Here is a 20,434-nt window from a genome sequence, read left to right as displayed (position 1 = left end):
ACTATGATAGACCAAAAAATAAATAAAAAAATAAATAAATAAATAATAATAATAATCATCATCATCATCCTCATAATAATAATAATAATAATAATATAATAATAATAATCAAGAATGACCTTAGAGGGTCCTGGATACCTAAAAATCTTTGGCCAAAAACATTTAACTCAAATTCATACATAAAAGATGATGAAAACTTTAACACATGACAAACTATGTTAAAAGGTAATTAATTTACAACTACCAAACTAATACTTGAACTGTAACATTAATAACGATCAAAGACTTACTTGATATCCTACAATCTTCCCTAATTTCCAGTTTCTTTCCTTGCAAACTCGATGAGCCAATGAAGTTGCAGCAATTTTCCGTGGCTGTGTAACAACAATATTACAGTGCTTAAGGTTTTCTCTTGCATCATCTAGAATGAACTGAGGTACTTGTGTAGACTTTCCACAGCCTGTTTCCCCTTCAATTACTATCACTTGATAATTTTCTATTTTCTCTAAAATCTGTTGCAAATACAAATATTTAACAAGGTTACAAAAATATATATGGATAATCTTATATTTCATAAAACAAAATAGCTTTTTTTATATAAGCCCACAGCTTATATACAGCCCATATTTATGTTCTTTGAATGTCCTAGACACTGCAGTCCTTTATGTTACCAACAGAAAATTGGTAGTAGTAGTGTACATACCACCTGGATGCCTTACATTTTATCAAGTCTACGTTAGTTGCAAGATCAGTGGGGTTAAGAAGACACTTGTAAAATGAGTGACTGGTTTATATAACAAATAAATATGTTCATATATAGTCATCATAATTTAGGAGGGAGGCTCAAGTTGCTGAAGGCCCATGAATGCTAAATCACCTGCAGTACCTGCAAGGAGATATTTGGGACTTACAATAAGGAACCCAACTCCTTTGTAGTCTGTACAAAATAAAAAAAGGTACAATGATAAATTACAAAATCAAATATTAGCATTCTAGATTAAAGAAAAACGACAAAATACAACAGGTAATAACTAAATCACAATTAAGTGTAATTACACAGCTATAGTTCCTAACTTGTATGGCAGTCTTTATTTAAAAAATCGCTGTGGCACTTCGATAGTTTAGTGTAGGTGACAAGGCCCGCCCACTAATGTGAGTACTGTACTGGATATGACTTAGCAGAAAATCTCATTCTGTTTGTGCCATTATGTCCATGAAAGGGGAGGAGAGTGGGCTCTGATTCTGTAATTACTTGGTAAGTATACATGAAACTTAATTTTATTATGAATATGTCATTTTCATATAAGTAACTAACCAACCAATTATACAGCTGAATCCCATATTAAATGGGGGTGGGATACGGGGACATATTCTGTTCCAAAACATCAAGACATGGTAATGACTTTGAAATAGAAAATTTGCTAGCATTGAAACAATGCTTGTTGTTTCCTTGCCTGGTAAGAGAGCTACTGCAGGTGAATACTGCCTCCGGTTGGTGCTCATCTTAACCAGTAGTGACATGGCGGTATAGCCGTGGGTCATCTCTACTTAACTGGGAGCTTCATAGCAGAGGATAGGCCTGGAGCTTCATATCAGAGATAGGCCCGATCGCTGGCAAAGCATACACAAGTACCCTTGGCCTGGGCACAGTACCAAAATAAAAAACAACCAGATAATGTTTTCACCCCCCCTTAAACCAACACAATCCATCCACCAAGACTGGTGGGTACTCCAGGTACACTATACGGTACCCCCTGGCTCCAGAAAATTCAACACCTTACTTCAAGGCAGAGATAGTATGAGAAAGAGAGATTCCTATGCTTCCTCCCCTAATACCATGCCAGCCACTGATAATGGCCCCAAGGTACTGCAATTTTCAAACACTGTTTCAACTTCTTTTAAAATAGTGAGACGCAAAGATAGGTTAGCACTTCCAGTAAGCCAACTGCAGAATGGAAGTGATGGACATATTGTGCCTGAAACCTAATGAGATAGAGACTGCCCTGATGTCACGAACTTTCACTTTGAAAGTAGGCAAAAGGTCCCCTGCTGAATCTGAGAGTGCACCTCCAAAATTAAGTCTTGGACAAAAAAGGACACTGCATTCTTAGTCAGACGGGAAGATGGGTTCTTGACAGAGCAACAGAAGTTACTGGATTGTCCTGTGATCTTCTCGATCCTGCTCAGTTAATACCTTCCTCAGAGCCAAGGTGTCCTTTAAGGTCTTAACCCTTAAGGGATGGGCTAAGTATATATCATGCAACCCCTCAGACCAGGCAAACTTTAAGGTTGGCCATGGAAAGAGGAAAATATGCAAATGCACATGGTGTAAGAAAAAAATTCTAAAAAATTTTCCCTACCTTTCACAGGGAAGTTGAAAGTGACACAACCCTTGTGGGCCTCTTACAAAACACTTGCAAATTTTACCAAGTTATACATTTTTTTCTAACAATTTATTTGATTTTATTTTGTAAAAGTATAATTACAGCTCACACAATATCATAACAGATAAGAACTAAAAACAATAACAAATTCCGAGTATATTTATTGTACAGTAAATTATTTACGTAAATTTACTGAGATCGGGAGATACAGTAACTTTTTTGGAGGTATACATGTTTTTTCTAATATTTCTTTGCAAAATTACAATCACAAGTGACACATCATAAAAGGTAAGAACTAAAACCATCAGCAATCCCTTGGTATATTTATGAGCAAAAAAATTAAAAGACGTCATGGGGGTGAGAGGAGCAAGGCATTCCCCCTTCAAGTTAGGAACAATACTAATCTGCCCGAGATGCCCAAGATTGAGCTGAGCTGAATTCTTTAGTTGCCATTGTTCATTTATGGGCCACTGAAGTGACATAAACTCTTTCCTGCTCGATACAGCCAAATTGTATAGCGCATACTAGAGTAAACCCCTCCCCCCGATTCGTAGGCTCATGATTCGCGGACTCAGCGATTTGCGGGATTTTCTGTGGAACCTATCTAAAAATTATTAGCGGGAAAACTCACCCATTCGCGGGTTTTTTCCATCAAGAAATATTCACTAATTGGTGTATTTGATATTGTTTTCATGACTTAATAAATTTTTATGATATAAATGATGATTTACTAATTTTCAAATATTATTAACCCTTAAACGCCGACTGGACGTATCGTAAGTCGACTAAAATTGTCTGTCGGGTGATGAGTGGACGTACCGTACGTCGATTACAAAAAATTTCAATCTTCAGTCAACTTTGACTAGACCGAAATGGTCGAAAAACGCAATTGTAAGCTAAAACTCTTACATTCTAGTAATATTCATAAAACTCTTACATTCTAGTAATATTCAATCATTTACCTTCATTTTGCTACAAATTGGAAGTCTCTAGCACAATATTTCGATTTATGGTGAATTTTTGAAAAAAACTTTCCTTACGTCCGTGCTGTAACTTGGCTGAAAATTTCAGAAATTCTTTTGTCATTTTGTCTTAATTTTTGCACCGTTTTATATTAGCCGTAACAAAGTTTTATATATGAAAATGTGTGCAATTTCATGTAAAATACAACAAAAAACAACCCATGGTTGTACCTTTTCTCAGTTTGGAAATATTGTCATATAAATCACGACAAGTGCCAAAATTTCAACCTTTGGTCAACTTTGACTCGACCGAAATGGTCGAAAAACGCAATTGTAAGCTAAAACTCTTACATTCTAGTAATATTCAATCATTTACCTTCATCTTGCAACAAATTGGAAGTCTCTAACACAATATTTCGATTTATGGTGAATTTTTTGAAAAAACTTTTTCCTTATGTTCGCGCAGGTAACTCCGCTGTACATCTCAGAAATTCGTCACTTTGTTGTAATGTTTCCACCGTTTTATATTAGTTGTTACATAAATTTTTATATATGAAAATGTACTCAATTTCATGTAGAATACAACACAAAATAACTCATGGTTGTAGCTTTTATCAGTTTGGAAATATTTTCATATAAATCACGTTAAGTGCCAAAATTTCAACCTTCGGTCAACTTTGACTCGAGCGAAATAGTCGAAAAACGCACTTGTAAGCTAAAACTCTTACATTCTAGTAATATTCAATCATTTACCTTCATTTTGCAACAAATTGGAAGTCTCTAGCACAATATTTCGATTTATGGTGAATTTTGGGAAAAAAAAAAAAAATAAATAAATAAATTTTCCTTACGTCCGCGCACGGTAACTTGGCCGAACATCTCAGAAATTCTTTCGTCACCTTGTCGTAATGTTTGCACATTTTTATATTAGTCGTTACATAAAGTTTTATATATGAAAATGTGTGCAATTTCATGTAGAATACAACAAAAAATAACTCATGGTTGTAGCTTTTATCAGTTTTGAAATATTTTCATATAAATCACGATAAGTGCCAAAATTTCAACCTTCAGTCAACTTTGACTCGACCGAAATGCTCGAAAAACGCAATTGTAAGCTAAAACACTTACAGTCTAGTAATATTCAATCAATTAACTTCATTTTCCAACAAACAGGAAGTCTCTAGCATAATATTTTGATTTAATTTAAAAAAAAAAAAAAAAAAAAAAGTCCGCGCGTTACGAATTCATGCATCATTTTGTAATAATATTTTTTCTGTGTTGCTTTGATCGTTTTACAATTTGTTATATAACAAAATCATCGCAATTTAGTGTACAATACAAAGAAAAAAAAAACCTCGTTAGCTTTAACCGTTTTGCTCACAGCACGATTTGTATACAATTACTGTATACGAAATTTTTTTTGCGCTGTCATATATTTCAATATTTATATATGATAATGATATTTTTTTAATTTCTGATGGTTGCATACTAAACTTCAGGCAATGACAAAAAAAAAAGGGAGCCAAAAATTAACTCTTAATCTTAAAAACTAAGTGTGCTATGATTTAAAAAAAAAAACTTTTTTTCCGCTTCGGCGCTAACTCGCGCGACAGACACTTTTGTAAATAGAAGCTCAGCGTTTAAGGGTTAATTTTGTAAATAGAGGCTTAGCGTTTAAGGGTTAATCTTAATATTTGAAAATTAGTACTTAATGGGTAAATAATTTTTTCATCAAAAAAAAAAAAAAAAAAAAAGAAAGAAAGAAAGAGGTTTTGACGTAGGAAAAACCTATTTTTGGTAATCACTGTTGAGTCCTCAATGAGTTACCTTCCATGGTCTACCAGAGCTCCATGGTGACCAAACTAATATCAAAGAATTCTCTTTTAGTTGGTCTTTTTGGCCAGGTATTGTTTCGTAATGATTATTAACATTATAACGTGATGGAGTATATAATAAACTCAAAGATTAAGAGGACACTTTCCCTTATCTTCAGCAAAGCTGAACCCAGTTTTTCCAACGTCAAAAGAACCTGCATGAAAGAGAAGTAACTACTGCAGATGTGCATCCGTCCTCTTGTTTACAACCGGGCTGTTAAAGACCAAGGAGCCATTACTCTCTGTTGGTCAATGCAGGATGATCCCTCGCCCAAATCCCATGCCTTTTCGTCAGGGAAGTGGGAGGGTTTTGAGGAGTCAACAGCAACTACCAACAATAGGTTTTTCCTACGTCAAAACCTGTTTTTTGATAGCGTAGTCGCTTGTTTCCTCCTCAAGGAGCTTTACAAAGAAATTGACAGATGATGAAAAAGGCTTAAGCTCTCAATTTTTAATCCCAATAACCCAAAGGAAAAAACATTCCTGGTCCGAGGTCAAGCCACAGATTTCAAGTCCCATTCTTTATTCCATATACTCTTCAGATTTCAGTATCAAGGAACAAGAAACTATACACAAACTTAAGTTTTAGGATGTAGTTCTACAGTGGCTTACCTAAACATGCTGCCTTTGTTTGCAGTACTGTCGCCCTTCTCCCAGCAATAGTTAGCAAACTCACTGTCAATAAGACCCCTGGTTTTCTGCCATAGCACAATTTGTTCGAGCATGTAGCATTAATTTAACTGATGACCACCCTGTATATTCAGAGACTTCGAGACATTTCTTAAGAAGGCCAACGACATACTTACTTTCCTAATATCATGTGACCTAAGAACGGAGTGTGGATTTGCCTTCTTAATGAGAAACACTTCAATCATTCTCAGCCCTTGTAGTGAGAGTGGTTAGTTTGTGCTAGGGTGTAGGAAAATCGGAACCTCTGCGATGTCTGCCGTGACTTCTAGAAAACCTTAAGTGCTTGAACCTGGCACAATGTCTTGTATGCTAAATTCAGTTTTCTTATAAGAATAGATTTCCTTTTTTAAAGGATCCTCATTTTTGGCCAGGAATGATGGGCCATGGGACAACAATAATTGATGGTCAATTGTTTGCATGATGCATCGTCCCCATCTGAGAGAGCCCAGTTCACAATACGAGCTCCTGATAATGCAATCAAGAAATTCACTTTTTGTGGCATGTGTGTGTTGTGGTTGTATTGGGTCCGCTGAATTGAGGGGTTGATAGAAGTCTAAGCACCTTGTTCCGGGACCAAGTAATTGGAAGCCTTTCGGGAGCAGGCCTTTGTAGAGCAAAAGACTGCAAAAGAGAAGTGACAACTTCTATACTGGAGTCAATCCTGAATCCATAAAACAAGGGTTCTGTTAATGCAGCCTTGTATACCTTGACTGTTGTAACCACAAGGCATTTGTCTTCAGAAGGGTATATGAGAAAAATAAAGTGTTTCTCATAAAAATCTCAACTGGGCTCTCAGTATGGATATAATCTAACCATATCTTCCATACAGACAGGTATTGTTGGACAGACGATGTCTGTAATTTTTCCACTAGGTACCTAGCAATATTGGGAGAGTAATTTTCATGATAGATATCTTTAAAAAATCCATACGTGAAGGTCTCGGCTCAGAACAGTGGACGATAGTGGAATTGCTCTTTGTCCATTGTTGAAGTAATAGGAACCAATGCCTGTTTGGTCAATTTGGGGCTATTAACTAAGCTGTTTTCTTGATGGCTAGAAATTTGCTCAAAACCTTAAAAATCTGGGACAATGGAGGAATTTCAGATATCTACCTCCCCTTGTTCCAGTCTGTAGGAAGGGATCTCTTGCTGTTGCTTGACTGTCCACGTTTAGAGACATACATTAGGAGTTTGTGATTCTTGTACGTGGCAAACAGGTCCAGTTCTGGTTGTGGAAGCATGCTGGCTATTGTTTGAAAAGAGTGGTTGTCCAACATCTACTCAGTTGAGGCTGTCGTTTTCCTCGATATGACAATCTGCTATTACAATGCGACCCCCTGTGGGGTGAATTGCAGACATGTGCCACTTCCTTGCTTGTGCCATCTGAAGGATGGCTAGCATTATTATGCTGAGGAGGTGAACGTGATTGTGACCTTTTGATGTAGGATATGTAGTTATGTTGTTTCTCTCTGCTGGAAGTATGAGTTCTTTGAGACAAAAAGACAGCCATCTGCTCCAGGAAATTGATAGAAGAATTCCTCAGAGAAGCAGATCACCTTCCTGCCACCTGACGATCCTCCCAATGTCCTCCCAACCTGTCAACAAGGAATGTGTGTGTACTGTCACTCATACACACGGAGGAGTCAGGGTGACCTGTTTCGCCAGATTCCTTCCAGATCCAAGGCCGAAGTATCTCCCAAACTCTTTTAATCTTTTGATGAAGTCGGTCTTTCTTTCTTTTTGCATGCAATAGCCAGAATTTGTTCACATTTTTAGTTGCAATCTAAGTACTGGATCTATACTAATGCCAACTGCAGCAGGCCCATCATACGTTCTGATTGCTGTCTGGAAACTCTGGGCTGTGCAAGGAAGCTTTTGAGGACTTGCCTTATTCTGTTTTGAGTATGATGGGGAGAGGCAACAGGCCGTGAAGAATATGCCAACACAGTCTCAGCCACTGAAAGTGTCTCCTGGGCATGAGGAGGGATGTTTTTAAATTTATTATAAAACCTTTTGACTGTAGTCTGTTGACCATTGTTCTTAGGTTTTCCAAGCACTCTTTTCTTGTGGGGCCCCCGATCAACCAGTTATCTAGGTTGCATTCATTTTTGTTCAAGTTCTTGAACAAACACCATTGCTAATTTTGTAAAATATTCTTAGGCAATGTTTAGTCCAAAAGGACCTGGACTTTAAATCTGTACATATCTTTTTCCTATCCAGAACCTTAGGAAGGGGTGGAGGGGAACAGTGCCAGTACACATCTTTCAGAGCTATAGAAACTGTCCAAGCCCCCTTTTGGAATGATTCCATGTACTTAGGCAATGGTAATTATCCAAAACTTTTGGCAAACAATGTGCTTGTTCAATGTTGACTGGTTGAGGATCACTCTCCTTTTTTGGAGGGATCCTTTTTGAGGACACTGAAGAGGTGTACTGGGCGGTGAATATACGCATGTTTCTCTATGGGCCCCATTAACAGGGCCTTTCTGCACATATAAATAATGCTGCCCCCCCAAACAAGGAAAAACTTCCATTGTCTGCGGTGTCAAAGCCAACCCCCAACCATACAATTCCTCTTAGTATCTGCCTCCCCCTCTGCCTTCACCTTTGATACACATTCCAGGTGTTGCTTTTCCTTTTCCCCCATAAGATGGTTTTTGGACCTTGTGAAAAAGGATGTCCTTGCTGTTGTTGTTGTCTCTTTGTAGGGAACTGTCCCTTCTGACCACCTACCTGTTTTTTGAGGAAAACTTTTGGGGTGACTGAAGGCTCATATGATTTTCTATCAAAGTAAGCCTTTTTTGGGGCTGGGTAAAGGGAAATTTTGGGTTCTTTGTTTCCAGAATTCCCCTTTCCCCAGAAAAGTGTACATTGTACAATTCTGTTGGCGGGCATGCTCATCGAGTTGAGCCACAACAGACTCCTCAAACAGGTCCTTACGGGAGGGTTTAGGGTTTAGAATGTAACTATGCAGTGACATTGGAGAGTGATTTGATGGAGCCCTCCAATGCTTCCATTCGTGCTTTTATATGCCATTCTAGGAAATCACACAGTGCTTCCCATCGGGTTCTTGAGACTTTTGGCCACTACAGCAAAAATTTTCCTGGAATCTTCTGGAAGCCTTTTGGTGGCAACTTCCAGCAAGGTGGTAGAGGTTATAATATTAAGGAGTCAGAGCCTACCATAAACTTCTGATGAGGCTGTCCCCTTTAAGAGTATTCTCATAGGGGTTCCAAACTGCTGAGTAGCTATATCTAGGGAACTTTTTCCTTTCAAAAGAGAGTTGTAGTGTTGCCCATTCCTTGGTGGAATTTCCCGAAACTGGGATGACTGTGGCAGATGGTTTTAATTCTGCCATTGTCTCTTGTTTTTAGTCAGTACAAATTCTGAAAATATGTCTTCACATGATTAATAATTTTGAAAGTGAAGGGACAGAGGGCTGGGGCTACTTGGTGAGCAACTTGGTCTTATTCAAAATGGAAGTAGAGATCCATTTTCACTGACCTGGTAAAGATGGTTTTAATTCTGCAATTCTCTCTTGTTTTTAGTCATTTCTATAGATTTTTATTCAAAATGCTATTTTCACTCACAGGTAAGAAAACCAATTCTGTTAGTGTCTTCCATGTCTGGTGAAGATGGTACCAGGTGCCATTCTGTATTAGGGAATGCTGCCGTTTGTAAATTCTACATGTACAACTTCGATCATAGGTTTTCTCTCATTAATTTCATACTTGCCATCAGGAGAGAAAATGCACACTGAGACGTCTCGCCAAGGATTATCAGTATCATCAGGGGTGAGTATTGGAGCCCTCTGATTATTCCAAACTGACCCTTTTGTTTTGATTCTAACATTAGAAGTTCTGTATTCCAAACTGACCCTTTTGTTTCCAGTCGGAATTCTAACATTAGACCTTGTTTGGACAGCATTTGCATCTACACTCACTTTTTGGTTGCAGGATGCAGTACTTTACACTTTGGGGTGTACATGACTGACTTATTTTCCTTTTCGGAATCATGCTTCATGTCCCTTATACCCCGCCGTCTGTACCAAGGGCATCTCTGATGGTACTCGATTTCCTTATGGAATTGATCAAATGCCGCAAACTGTGTATCCCTTTTAGGAGAGCTTGCGCAGTCTAACTGAGGTTCAGCAACTGAACTGTAACTGCCTGTTAATCATGGGGCAGAAGTCCTGGGTAAGTTACTAAACCTCCTCTGAAAATGTAGTCATTTCAGTCAGAGTTAGGTGGATCCTAGTATCCCTTTTGGGGGAAAGATCCTATTCAGCAACGATAGCTGCATGGGGAATAAAATTCCTTCTGGAAAGTTTCTCCCATGGCTAACTAATACCCCTGAGCCTTCTGGGTTCAGCAGGGCCATTTCAATGGCAATGTCCACGTCATATTCTTTAGTAAGAATGTCAACCCCATGTAAAGATTCCTCTACTTCCTTTGCGGGGTTAACCTGGGAGGTATTGGCGACTGATGTTACTGGGTTTTGGCCCACTGATGTTGTCCAGAGAAAGTTTAAATATCTGCTGCCGTAGTTCTGCCATAAAGATATAACCTACCCCTTCCTCACCCCTACCCAACTCTAGGACCCACTGAGACAGCTTAAAAGGGGCTGTTTCGTCCTTAGGCAGGTGGTACGGTTTGTACCCACAGGCTAAAAGTGAACCAAGCAGTTTCCTATGGAACACTTGAACTGAGGGTCCTGCTAATGGCAGGCCTGTGTTGACATAAAGCAAGTTGTTATTAGAAGCTAGTTAGTATTAATTGTTTTTAAGTGAGGGACACTTCTGTAGTTCCTCATATAGTTTCCATATTACAGGCTAACTTGATTACAAGTGTGCAGTTGTAATACATTTAATTAAATATCTATGTTAAACCCTCTATGGTTTAGGTTAGTTTTCATACCTGCATATGGCTGTATTACTTATACACTGCTAGTCCTTTTGCAATGGTTAAGCAAAATTTTTAATTCCAACTGTCATGCCATTCGGACTAACTGCTATGAACTAATTTGTTTAACTAACCCAACCTACTGTTTTATATAACTTAGGTTAATGCTTCTAGTATAATCTACATTAAGCTAAGCATAGAGGATTTCTTAGAAGGTTCTTGCTTAACCTATTCTAAGCTTATTTAAAACTTAGGGATATAAACTTTACAGAAAATAATCCTCTTATAATCTGGTTTTCTGTTTTATGTGGCCGAGACTACCCTTTTATCTGATATTTGGCCATTACTGTTTAAGGCTAATAGTTACTCTAATCTAGGCTAATGCCTAATCTGGATTATTTAATTCAAACTCAAGTGTATGGGTTACATAAAACACAATTAGCCTACCTTAGTATATAGCCATTACTATTTCATCTAGTCCTAGGTTACATGGTCTAGGCTAACAATTTAGTCCGAAATTTGATGTTTCGTAAAAAGTTATCACTTAACTTGATATAAGGTAATGCCTAGGCTAGTCCTGGATTATTTAGCTTATGCTTAAGTACACAGGCTTATACAAAAGGAAAAAATTTATAATTTGTAGCCTTATTGTTAGGCTATCGATTTATTTTGCCCAGATATTATTATCTGATCCTAGGATCCTCAGTCTAAGCTGGGCCACTTAGGATAAGTAATCCAAGGACATAGGCTACAGACAACATCCACTATTAATCTAGTCTAAATTATTCTCACTTACTGTCTAGATTGTAGACATTGTATAATCTGAAAGGATTTTCTATATTAATAAGTTGTGGAATATTTCTTTTAGTTAAAACATTTAGTTAGAATCTAAAACAATTTTCGCTTTACAAAACTAGGTAGCAATCAACGCTTTACGAAACTAGGTAGGCTAGCAATTAATGACCTGGGTTCCAGCTTTTATAAGGATATTATCAATTCCAAAGGTTTAAAACTAAAATTTTTAACTGGAAATTAATATTAAGCATTTATCTTGCTATTTTTGATGTTCCCATGATCCGTGATTTAAGGGCCCGGTTGTAAACAAGAGGGCGGATGTGCATGTGCAATAGTCACTTCTCTTTCTTGAAGGTTCTTTTGACTTGGAAAACCTGGGTTCAGCTTCGCTGAAGATAAGGAAAAGTGCTCTCTTATCTTGGAGTCTATTATAATATACTCCATCACGTGTTATAATGTTAATCATTAACTCCATCACGTGTTATAATGTTCACCATCACGACACAATACCTGGCCAAAAAGACCAACTAAAAGAGAATTCTTTGATATTAAGTTTGGTCACCATGGAGCTCTGGTAGACCATGGAAGGTAACTTGAGGGTGAAACAAGCAACTACGCTATTTCTCTCTCTTTCTCTCTCTCAGAGAAATTATCATCTTTATCTAATGTTATTATTTAATCTTCTTAATCTTATACTTAATATTAACATTTGAAAATTAGTCTGTACCGTAAATCATTATTCTATCATAAAATGTACCCTATAAAAATGCTTATACTATCATCCTGGAACACTTAAATATCATTTTCATATAATTTCAATAGTACTTTAATATAATTTTAATGTTTCAATAATATCAGTTCTGAGCATCTATCTTTGATTTATTGAGGTCAGAGTTCATTCTGAATGTAGGGGAGTAAACCAGTTTCTCTCTCTGAGTTACATATTTAATCTTACAGTATTATTATTATTATCATTAATTTTAATATTGGAAAACAGGTAAATCTTTTGATCATAAAAAATGTATTTAGTCATGCAAATAACATCAAAATACACTAATTAGAGAATATTTCCAGATGAATGTGGGGGGTTTACTGTATTACCGAAAATGTAGGAGATTCTAACAAAATTTCCTTCATTGATCCATTTCCAAAATTTGATCATCGCTGCAGGTTATATTTTGGACATTCATACAATACATGTTTAACTGTTATCAACTTTGCAATCTGGGCATTTGGGAGGAGTATGACTTATTTGAAAACATGTCAGAATTAGTCTGTTTCTCTCTCTCTCTCTCTCTGATATGAAGAACTCCATTTTCCAACACTGGATTTTATCTGTTTTAATTTATTATTTTAAGGTCCTTCATTCAATATATTTTGCCATTTACTTACAATGATTGTTTATATGTAACTTATGTAGCCACTAATAGCGATGTTTACACTTGCTCTAGTTATGTGGACTGATTCTTTAGCTGCTTTATCAGCCTCTTCATTTCCTTCAAAACCTGCATGGGCTGGGATCCAACATATTTCAATAATTTTTCCATTATCATACAATTTATGGAATGAATGAGTGAATGATTTCAAGTTATCAGGCGTCATGACTTCTATGGTCACTGACACTGGAAACTTAATTTGTTGTACAATATTTTTTATTATAGCTTTGAATGGCTTCTATGGCACTTCTGGAGTTGCTATAAATCACAAAATTATTAAATGAGGCTTCTTTAATTATTTTTATGGCTGATGCTATTGCACATAACTCAGCTGTAAGTACCGAAGCATTATCTGGTAGAGAGAACTGATACATTTTGTCTGGGGATACTGCAGCATATCCCACTACATATTGGAACTTAGATCCGTCACTGTATATTGCATAATGTGGACCTTTTCGGATTATATGTTCTACTGTATACTGTCTATGGTGTTCTAGGGGTGTATGAATAACCTTTTGATAAATATTTTAAGTGTGTACAAATTCTCATTTTATTCACTGTCCAAGAGGTAATTTTACCATTAAAGGTAATTATATATCTATATTTAGTGACTCAAACAATCTTCTAGCTCTAAATGGGAAAGGAGGTGGATGACTGTTTATAAACACATCTCTTAATCCAAATAATTTTTTGGTTGGAGAATCATTTGTCTGAATTCTTAGAGCACTCTCCATTGTTACTAGCTCTCTATGGAGAGAGAGCGGTAGTTCACCACATTCAACTTGTAAAGATGAGTACCGGTACTTGTGAAGATGAGTTTGGTGATGATCGAAAAGCTCCTGAACATCATTATGAACTGGGTCTAACGTTTATGCTGACCCATATATTTCACTTCCATAATCAATGATAGACAGCAATGTTGCTTTAAACAGTACAGTAAGGGTATGTCTATAGATTCCCCAAGTACTGTAGTGTTTGATAGATTTTTAACTAGATTTAATGCTCTTTTACATTCTGATTTCATGTATGTTACGTGGACTTTCCAGTTCAAGTGAGTATTGATTCAAATACTAATGTAAAGGCACCTACAGAGCTGTCTGCAAAGTTCTCCACTGAACGCATCATTTGCTAAGTCTCCGCTGAGCAAGTTTTCTTTGGTGGCGTCCCATTTTCTTCACCTATACAATTGGTCACGCATGACGTGCCAGGTCACACGAATTCAATCATTTAAACTATGTAAGCAGCGGGTGCGCGGACGCCCCCGAAAAAGCCCGCTCTCACCCGCAGTCAGGCAGCCTCACGCACAGGGTGCTCCCCCATTGTCCTCACGCAGCCGTGGCACCCTTCAGCGCCCCAGCAGATACGAAGACTGATCAGACGCGTCTCACGTCTTGGGGGGAGGAGTATTTGTAAAGGCACCTACAGAGCTGTCTGCGAAGTCTCCACTGAACGCTGTTTGAGTAAATGCAGTTCTTGAAGATGTCTTGGGAAATCCACCAATAACTGTAGAAGGTCCCGGGAACCACTCCTTCAGGGGCCAAAATGGAGCTATGAGGGTCATAGTTAAGTTGTAATGAGTTTGAAATTTGTTTATCACCTTCCTGACCATGCTGCAAGGTGGGAAGGAGTAATGATCCAGATTGGACCAGAATTGCAACATGGCATCTGCTGCCCATGCAAGAGGACCCAGGCCTGGAGAGCAAAAAGAGGAAGTCGATGGTTTCTGGAGGTGGCAAACAGGTCTAATGTTGGTCTGCTCCAAAGTTTCAAAAGATCCAGAAAGACCAGGGGGATCCAGGGTCCATTCGGTGGGAAGGACCTGCTTCCGACAGCTCAGCTGGTCCGCCAAGACATTTATTTCCCCTAGATAAATTGGGAGACCAGTGTCACTCCATTGTGATCTGTCCACATGAATAGATCTCTTGCTGCCTGTAGAGAGAGAGGAGTGAGTGCCGCCTTATTGTAGATATAGGCTAAGGTTGTGGTACTGTCCGAGTAGACTACTACTATCTTGTTACAGACCATGTTTGAGAAATACTGAAGGTCTAGATGAACTGCCTTCAGTTCTCTGACATTTTTACGTAGACTTCATTACTCTGGGTTACATGTACCAGATACCTCCTAAGTTAAGTATACCTTAGTTTTACCAGACCACTGAGCTGATTAACAGCTCTCCTAGGGCTGGCCCGAAGGATTAGACTTATTTTACGTGGCTAAGAACCAATTGGTTACTTAGCAATGGGACCTACAGCTTAACCTACAGCTTATTGTGGAATCCAAACCACATTACAGCGAGAAATGAATTTCTATCACCAGAAATAAATTCCTCTAACTCTTCATCAGCCGGCCAGGGGAATTGAACTCCAGCCCATCGAGTGACAGTCTGAAGCTCAACCGACTCAGCCAACGAAGGGGTACCAGATACCTCCTGATTTCCCAGTAGGGCTCCCCAGCCCAAGTCCGAGGCATCAGAATACAAGTCTAGGTCAGGGCTCAGACGTTGAAGGGACTTCCCTTCTGAGTCTTTCTTCGGACAGCCACCACCGCAGGTCCGATCTGGTCTCCGGGGTGATTGAAAACAAGTAAGAGTATGGTTGTGTTTTCCTGTCCCAGTTGGCCTTTAGAAAGAATTGGAGAACTATCTCATGTGCAATCTGCCCAACTTGACAAGTGACTTGATGGATGCTAGAGTTCCCAGAAGGCTCATCTACTGCTGAGCCGAGCAGGATGGGGGAGGGAGGCACTACAAAGCTGTGGCCTGTCTGAAGTCAGCTGAAAATTCTCTTGGGCGATGGAAAAGCCTGAAAAGTTAGAGTTGAGGGTCATCCCAAAATAAGAGAATCTCTTGCGGCCTGTCTGAAGTCAGCTGGAAATTCTCTTGGGCGATGGAAAAGCCTGAAAAGTTAGAGTTGAGGGTCATCCCAAAATAAGAGAATCTCTTGTGACATGGTCAACTGAGACTTCTGGGAACTGATGAGAAGACCCAGTTCCTGGGTGTGGAGAAGAATCTTGTGCATGTCCTTCATACACTTTTCTTTTGATGGGGATTGAAGCAGGGGGTCATCCAGATACAGACTTATGTTTATCCCTATTAGATGGAGCCACTTAGCAAGAAGAGTGAGGACTCGAGTGAACGCCTGAAGGGCCATAGAAAGGCTGAAGCAAAGGGCCCAAAACTGAAATACTTTGTCCTGAAAGACAAACCTTTGATACTTCCTGAGTCTGGATGGATCGGGATGTGGAAGTGTGAGTCCTGCATATCCAAGGTTATCATCCAGTTGCCCCGGTGAATGGATGAGAGGACTGAATGGCTCATCTCCATTTGAATTTCATCTTCCTGGTAAATCGACTGAGGACACTTACATTTAGGACTGGCCTCTAGGCCCATGAAGCTTTCAGAACCACAAAGAGATGGTTGTAGAACATCTGTTTTGGTGTTCTTAACTTGCTCTATGGCCCTCTTTTGGTTGAAGGAGGACACCTCCAAAAGGGCCGGATGTCTCTCTAAGCCTTTCGAGTAAGCCAGCAATGTGATGGGAGAGGTGACTAATGGGGGCTCTCCAGGAACTGGATGACATAGCCCTCCTTTAGAACCTTGATGACCCATGGCTCCGCTCACTCCGCTGATCATCCATTCTCCCAAAACTAAAGTCTGGCTCCTACTGTGTATGAAGGACTTCCATCTCATTTTTGGGCATTGTCTTGGCTGGGCCCTTCCTGATGGACCTGGCTGTGGAACGGACATATGGGTGGGTCCTGACAGCAATCCAGGCCTACTTCCAAGAAAGGGCTGCTGCTGGAGTGGAGAGGACATCTTAGGAGAAAAAGAAGTCGAATACTTGGTACGCTTGGAGGACTGTGACAACAATTCCTGTGTGGACTTCTTTTGCAAATCAGATGCAATCTGCCTAACTGTGTCCTGAGGGAAGAGATGGTGATGGTCCAGATGTGAAAACAACAGGGCCGACTTCTGTGTCTGAGTTTAAGTCCCCTTAGGAGGAGGCAGCAACTCCCAAAGAAGGCGCTTCCCTGGTGACGCAAGACAAATATCTCCTTCGCACAAGGTGCAAAGAAGGAAAAGCGAAGGAAGGTTTTCCTTGCCCCCTTCTAGCTGAAAGCCAATCTTCAATTTCCTTAAGAGGCTTCTTAGAAGACAAAGACAGCACCATCTTGGGGAGACTAGTCCCGTCATCCAGATGAGACCTTATCAAAAAGGACAAGATAGGCGAGACTGGGGCAGTTGGGGAGAAAAGGTGGGAAAATTCAGCAACAAATAGCGCAGAAGAGCTGCATAGGCCGATGGAGGAGCAGGTTCTTGATCACCTTCCTCATCTACTGAGGAGACCGGGGACAGGGTATCCTCAAGAGAAGTCTTGGAAGAAGAGGAAGCTTCCTACAGCAAGCTCATAATCTCAGGGAACTGCTGCTTAATGGGAAGTAACGAAGGTTCATCTTGAACTAAAGGTGAAGGCGACTGAAGAGAAGCAAAACATCTGGGAGCCAGTGCTTGGCGCTCAGAGGGTGATGGGTACTGAAGAGTTGGCACCAGGTGCTCAAACTGAGTCAGGCATTTGGATGCTGACGTGGGGTGCCTGAGAGAGTTCACTGGGTGCTCAGGGGCCAGGTGAGGGCGCTCAGCAGTGGGGCGCTAGGGAGAGAAGGCCTCTTTAGAGGACGTGACGAATCTAGGAATCGCTTGTGGAGCCTCCTGTCCGCACTGGAATCGTCAGAACTAAAAGACAACTGGTGGACATCCAAAGAGATGCCTTTCCAACGGCTGTCTGTCGATAAGTGGGGTTGCACAACAGGCTCCACTCAGGGGGCCAGCAACCCATGGGCAAACCCCCATCAGCCTTCCTTGGATTTCCAGTGTGTCTTCTCCCAGGTTCAGGAGGGTACAGTAACCTACCCGTCTTCACGGGGGATGGGTACCACAACCCCCCCAATAGTTATAATCCACAAATAGTTAACACCCAACCCAAATGGTTATAACTGCCTATCTTGAAAGTTCAAATACCAAATGTAAACCTTAAGTATCATCCTACATCAAATATACCTTAAATTATTATCCTATTACTATATTAATCTTTGAAATTATATTATTAAAAAATATCATTTCCAAGTCATCTTAAACATTAGTGCCCTTAAAAATATACACATACGTACTTCTAACCCTTCCAGCCAAAACAGAGAGAGAGAGAAACAGTCAATTACCACTACGACTTAATTCAGCCAGCCTTGTGCTGGCACCAGCAAAAGAGAGAGAGAGAGAGAGAGAGAGAGAGAGAGAGAGAGAGAGAGAGAGAGAGAGAGAGAGAGAGAGAGAGAGAGAGAGAGTTTCTCTTTAATTTCCTGGGGAACGTTAATCCATTTCTCTTTACTACCTGCCGTTATAGCAACGGACAAAAAAAAATTTATGTTTGTTTAGATGTATTACCTTTACTACACATTTTTAAAACACTATGAACACACACACACACAGTGTGCATGTGTTAATACCAATTGGTTAAGAGACTCAAATTTGCAGTATCTTTTCCAGAGAGAGAGAGAGAGAGAGAGAGAGAATTCAAAGAGAGAGAGAGAGAGAGAGAGCACCTAATGGCCCTTTGCTGTCAAGTTATTTGACATATTTGACAGGTACACACTCCCCCTGCCCTCTCCAAAGAGTTCAGGAAAAGATTGGGAAATAGATGAGTCAAAAGAATTTATACTGAACCTTTCTTTAATGAATTGATATTTTGTTAACATTAATATTAATATTTGAAAATTAGTAAATAATTCATTATACAAAAACATACGTGAGAGAGAGAGAGAGAGAGAGAGAGAGAGAGAGAGAGAGAGAGAGAGAGAGAGAGAGAGAAATTATTTTTTTTTAATATCTAATGTTATTTGATCAGCAAACAAAGTATCTATTATCTATCCATTTCTCACATTCTACCCTTTAGTGAGAGAGAGAGAGAGAGAGAGAGAGAGAGAGAGAGAGAGAGAGAGAGAGAGAGAGAGAGAAATTGATTTGACCATGGAGTGGCAACATCTTTTACCCTTGGGTCAGAAATGTCAAGTAATTTGACATATTTGACAGGTTCACCCAACCCCTCTCGCTCCAAACCTTTCAGAAGACAAGGGAAAGAATTTATACTGAAATATAATCCAACTAATTCACTATACTTTCTTTACATTAATATCACTTGCAAATTAATATTAATATGTCAAAATTAGTAATATTATTATTTGAAAATTAATAAATAATTTTATACAAAACAAACATATATATGCATAAAAATTCTCTCATCTCAGTAAGAGAGCGAGTGAGAATTATTTTTTTTTTTTTAGTATTTAATGTTATTTGATCTTATTAAACTTAATATTAATATCTGAAAATTAGTACTGTAAATCATTATTTTATAAAATTTGTATGTAGGTACAGTACAGTAATTAATCACAAAAAATGAAAAACAGAATATTGTCCTATGAAAAAATCTGCAAATGGGCAAGGTTTCCCGCAAATAATTTATAGATAAGTTCCACAGAAAATTCCGTGAACTGCTGAGTCTGTGAATTGTGAGAACGCAAATCTCTGAGGGTTTATAGCAATCCCCGGTACTCACGGTCTCACGGTTCATGAACTCGCCTATTCGCGGATTTCTCTATGGAACATATATATGCATTATTCACTGACAATTTGCCCATTCATGGTATTTTTCGCTAAGAAATATTTACTGATTACTGTATTTTCATCCCATTTTCATGATAAATGCACTTTTTGTGATAAAACTATTAAAATACTCAGGTAGTGCTCGAGTTACAATAATTCACCTTACGATAAATTGATTTTGCAATGGGGTAAGCAATAATACCGATTCGACAATATTATTTAGAAAATGACATTTTTATGTTAAAATGAAGTTTCATCATACTTACCAAAACACTGTAAAAGCTTTTATCTCTTAAATTCAACACGTCCAAGATATAAATTTTCAAACTTTGTTTGGGATGCTGATATAATTGGCGGGAGACCCAACCCCACTGGATACCAGTGGGGAAGGAGTGGAAGGCGACATACCCAGTAAACAACCCCAGTTTCAATCTCGGCATACATAATTAGTGACAGCCTGAGATAATGTCTCCCCTGCAGGGAGGAGGAGGCCTTTAAGTTACAGTGTTTTGGTAAGTATAATGAAACTTCATTTTATCATAAAAATGTCATTTTCATTATAATGTCTTACCAAAACACTGTAAAAGCTGATTCCACATTTAAGGTGGAAGGGCAGGGGATGAGGTATCAGTTATTGAAAGGTTACACATTATAAAAAAGGGACAAACTCTAAGGCTACGTTCACACAGCGTTTTTAACATCAAGGCCACCGCTCGTTTAACGCTGTAATCGTTCACAT

General features: G+C 38.9%; 1 protein-coding gene across 10 annotated transcripts in view; it reads right to left on the bottom strand.

Annotated features, from left to right (window-relative positions):
* The window catches only part of spn-E (spindle E), a 437,239-nt gene that overhangs the window by 322,958 nt on the left and 93,847 nt on the right, over nucleotides 1–20,434 (bottom strand). For all 10 annotated transcript variants that reach the window (XM_067091862.1, XM_067091856.1, XM_067091855.1 and 7 more), the window contains one exon: nucleotides 291–512. In XM_067091862.1, the coding sequence (XP_066947963.1) occupies nucleotides 291–512 (222 nt within the window). The remainder of the gene's footprint in view (nucleotides 1–290; nucleotides 513–20,434) is intronic.

The sequence above is a fragment of the Macrobrachium rosenbergii genome, chromosome 48 (assembly GCF_040412425.1).
Source record: "Macrobrachium rosenbergii isolate ZJJX-2024 chromosome 48, ASM4041242v1, whole genome shotgun sequence".
Classification (NCBI taxonomy): Eukaryota; Metazoa; Arthropoda; class Malacostraca; order Decapoda; family Palaemonidae; genus Macrobrachium; species Macrobrachium rosenbergii.
Note: the sequence above shows the minus strand (reverse complement) of the source record. Positions and strands in the feature narration are given on the sequence as shown.